We start from the raw sequence: 3,436 nt of genomic DNA, 5'->3' as shown, positions 1-3,436 counted from the left end.
AGGCATATCTACCCATTTGTAGACTAGTGCAATTTTACATAAGGGAAATCACTCACTGTATACACTATTCTGAAACATGCTTCTTTTCATGTTAATCATTTGTCCCTGAGATCCTTCCATACCCATCAATAAAGAACTACTTTCTTGTTTTACAGGCTGCAGTGTTTTCTTTTTTTTTTTTTTAACTAAAAAAAAAAAAAAAGATAATTATCGAACAATTACCCACCACTGGATTTGACTTAGGCAGGCCCTATAGAGGGTGTCTCCACCTTCCTGATTTATTTTCAGCCCTTAAGGGCATCATTGTAGATGAAAATCAGGGTGACATAATCCTGGAAGTTTACCACCTGGTCCTTGTTCCAGTCCAGGTCGTCCATGAGCTTTGCAATTTGAGTATCCTGCACCTTTGGGCCAATGGTGAACTCTTTCTGGATCAGCAACTTCAACTCCTTCTTGCTCAGGGTGTTCTTGTCACCTTCCCTGCCCAAGTACTTGTGGAAGATGGCCACAAAGAGGCCAATAGCCTGATCCAGGGGGTACGCCATGGTTGGACACTAGGTTTAGCGAGCACAGCCTGGAGAGCATGGAGGGACCAGCGGGCGGTGGCCAGCCTACCTCTTAGCCTACAGGCTTCAGTGTATTCTACTGAATTCATGTGTCACCTTGAAACAACTTATCTAGGCTATTTCTAAATTTCTACCATTATAAACAAAGCCACGATGAGTATCCTGTGAGAGTATATCTATTCTCACTTATTCCTTTATTTCTTTTGGATAAATTCGTGCATGTGTGATTTTGGGTCATTTTTATGAATATTGCCAAACTATCCTCTAGAAATATTGTACCAATTTACATTCTCACCAGTAGGACATGAAAGTATACATTTCCTGAGACTATATCCAACTCTGAATGTTATTAACCTTTTCAATATTTGTTGAGGACCAAACAATAATATTTCATTAATAGTTTACTTAGCTAGTATTTGATTCCTAATAAAATTAAGCATCTCCTATGCTTATTGGTTATTTGGATTACTTCTTTTTATAAATTTCCTGTTCATATTCTTTTGTCATCTTTCTTTTGTTTTTTCCCCCATAAAGGTATGTATGTATGTATGTGTGTGTGTACATATGTGTGTGTGTATTAGCACTTTGTTATATATCATTTTCCAAAACATTTTTCTGATTTGTCATCTGTCTCTCTCCCTTCCAGATAGTGTGAATTATGAGTTCGTTTTCTATTTGGTTGTCTGCAATGCAAAAGTTTAAAAGGTCAAAGTTAACAATCTTATCCTTTTTGGTTTCTGAGTTTTTGTGACATGGTTTTAAAAAGTTCGCCATATCTCAGGGCACCTGGGTGGCTCAGTCAACTAAGCATGTGACTCTTGGTTTTGGCTCAGGTCATGATCTCACAGCTGCTTGTGTTCAAGCCCCACATCAGGTTCTGTGCTGTCAGTGGGGAGCCTGCTTGGGATTCTCTCTCTCCCTCTCTTACTGCCCCTCCCCGACTCATGTTGTCTCTGTCTCTCTCAAAATAAATAAATAAACTTAAACAACAATTTTTTAAGGGGTACCTGGGTGGCTCAGTTGGTTAAACATCAGACTTCGGCTCAGGTCATGATGCAGTGGGTGGGTTCAAGCCTCTCATCAGGCTCTGTGCTGACAGCTCAGAGCCTGGACCCCGCTTTGGATTCTATGTCTCCCTCTCTGCCCCTCCCCCCACTCATGCTTTGTCTCTCAAAAATAAATAAACATTAAACAATTTTTTAAAAGTCTCCCATATCTCAAAGGGAAAAATATTTACTCATTTTTTTCCCTCTAGTACTTTTGTTCCATCTATCACACTTACATCTGTGATATATCTAGGAGGTATTTACGCAAAAGGAGTTAAAGTCTGGATCTCTATGTTTTTTGTTTTTGTTTTTTGCTGGATGACTAATCTATTGTCCCAAACCCTTACTGAATGACCTTTCTTTTTTTTTGTTTTTTTTTTTATTAAAAAAATTTTTTTAAGTTTATTTACTTTTGAAACAGAGAGACAGAGCATGAATGGGGGAGGGGCAGAGAGCGAGGGAGACACAGAATCGGAAGCAGGCTCCAGGCTCTGAGCCATCAGCCCAGAGCCCGACGTGGGGCTCGAACTCACAGACCGCGAGATTGTGACCTGAACTGAAGTCAGACCTTCAACCGACTGAGCCACCCAGGCGCCCCTGAATGACCTTTCTTTACCACTTATTCAAAATGCTACCTTGGGGTGCCTAGGTGACTCAGTCTGTTAAGTGCCTGGCTTCAGCTTAGGTCATGATCTCACAGTTAGTGAGTTCGAGCCCCCATCCAGCTCTGTGCTGATAGCCCATAGCCTGCTTCAGATCCTCTGTCTTCCTCTCTCTGCCCCTTCCCTGTTTGTGCTCGCTTTCTCTCTTTCTCTCTCTGTCTTGAAAATTAAAATAAATAAATAAATAAATATCTAAAAACAAAACAAAAAACCCCACAAAATGCTACCTTTATCTATAAATTAATATGTATGAATATATGCAGTATAGTGATTAACACTGTATTTGGAGTCAAACAGATCTCAATAAAGTTTGATCATTTTCTTCATATAGCACTTATTATTAATGTTTTCTTATGTAATTTAAATTTTTGTGGCTATTGAAATCAACATGTTGTCTGCCAACATATTTTATGATTAGGGATTTTTTTTGTATATAAGCCAACTATTAATTTTATGTATATATAGATTAAAATAACCTGCAAAAATGACAATTTTGCTGCTTCTATTCCAGCTCTTATTGAACTCCTTGTTTTAATATATTAGTGGCCCCTTTATTTTACCCCAGACATTAATGAGTTAAGGAAATATTCATCTAATTCTACTTTACTGAATGTTTTCATTGAAAATGGATATTAAGCTTTATTAAATGCATTTTTGGCATCAATCAAGATGAACATCAGTTTCTCTCCTTTGACCTATAAATATGGTGAATTATATTAATACTTTTATTTAATGCTATAAACTACATTTGCATTTCTGGAATAAATCCCACTTGGTCATGGATTATCAGTCTTTTAATATACTTCTACATTCTGTTCAAGACATGCAAGATTATTTTTGCATTTATAATTTGACTCTAAATAATGTATCCTAACAGTCCCACCATTTTTTTTTGTTCTACTTCAAGTACCAACTTTGAAGTCAATTAATTTAAAATATTATGCTTTATAAAATGGAACTACTAAACAAAATCAGAAATGAGAGAGGAGAAATAACAACCAACACCACAAAAATACAAAGATTATAAGAGAATAATATGAAAAATTATATGCAAAAATATTGTACAACTTAGAAGAAATGGATAAATTCCTAGAAATATATAATCTTCCAAAACAGAATCAGAAAGAAATAGAAAATTTGAACAGATTGATTATCAGCAATG

The 3,436-nt window shown here is 36.5% G+C and overlaps 1 protein-coding gene across 1 annotated transcript; it reads right to left on the bottom strand.

Annotated features, from left to right (window-relative positions):
- Positions 1-284: 284 nt before the first annotated feature.
- On the bottom strand, positions 285-553 carry LOC132693226 (protein S100-A6). The gene has a single exon (XM_060655944.3). It carries the CDS (start codon positions 543-545, stop codon positions 285-287), a length of 261 nt encoding a protein of 86 aa, XP_060511927.1. The 5' UTR covers positions 546-553.
- Between the last annotated feature and the right edge of the window lie 2,883 nt (positions 554-3,436).

This window comes from Panthera onca, chromosome B1 (genome assembly GCF_046562875.1).
Source record: "Panthera onca isolate mPanOnc1 chromosome B1, mPanOnc1 haplotype 2, whole genome shotgun sequence".
NCBI classification, from domain to species: domain Eukaryota; kingdom Metazoa; phylum Chordata; class Mammalia; order Carnivora; family Felidae; genus Panthera; species Panthera onca.
This window is presented reverse-complemented; position numbering and strand designations above follow the sequence as displayed.

Excerpts from the sequence above, each read along its gene's own strand:
- LOC132693226 (XM_060655944.3), bottom strand. The coding sequence starts at position 545 with ATGGCGTACCCCCTGGATCAGGCTATTGGCCTCTTTGTGGCCATCTTC.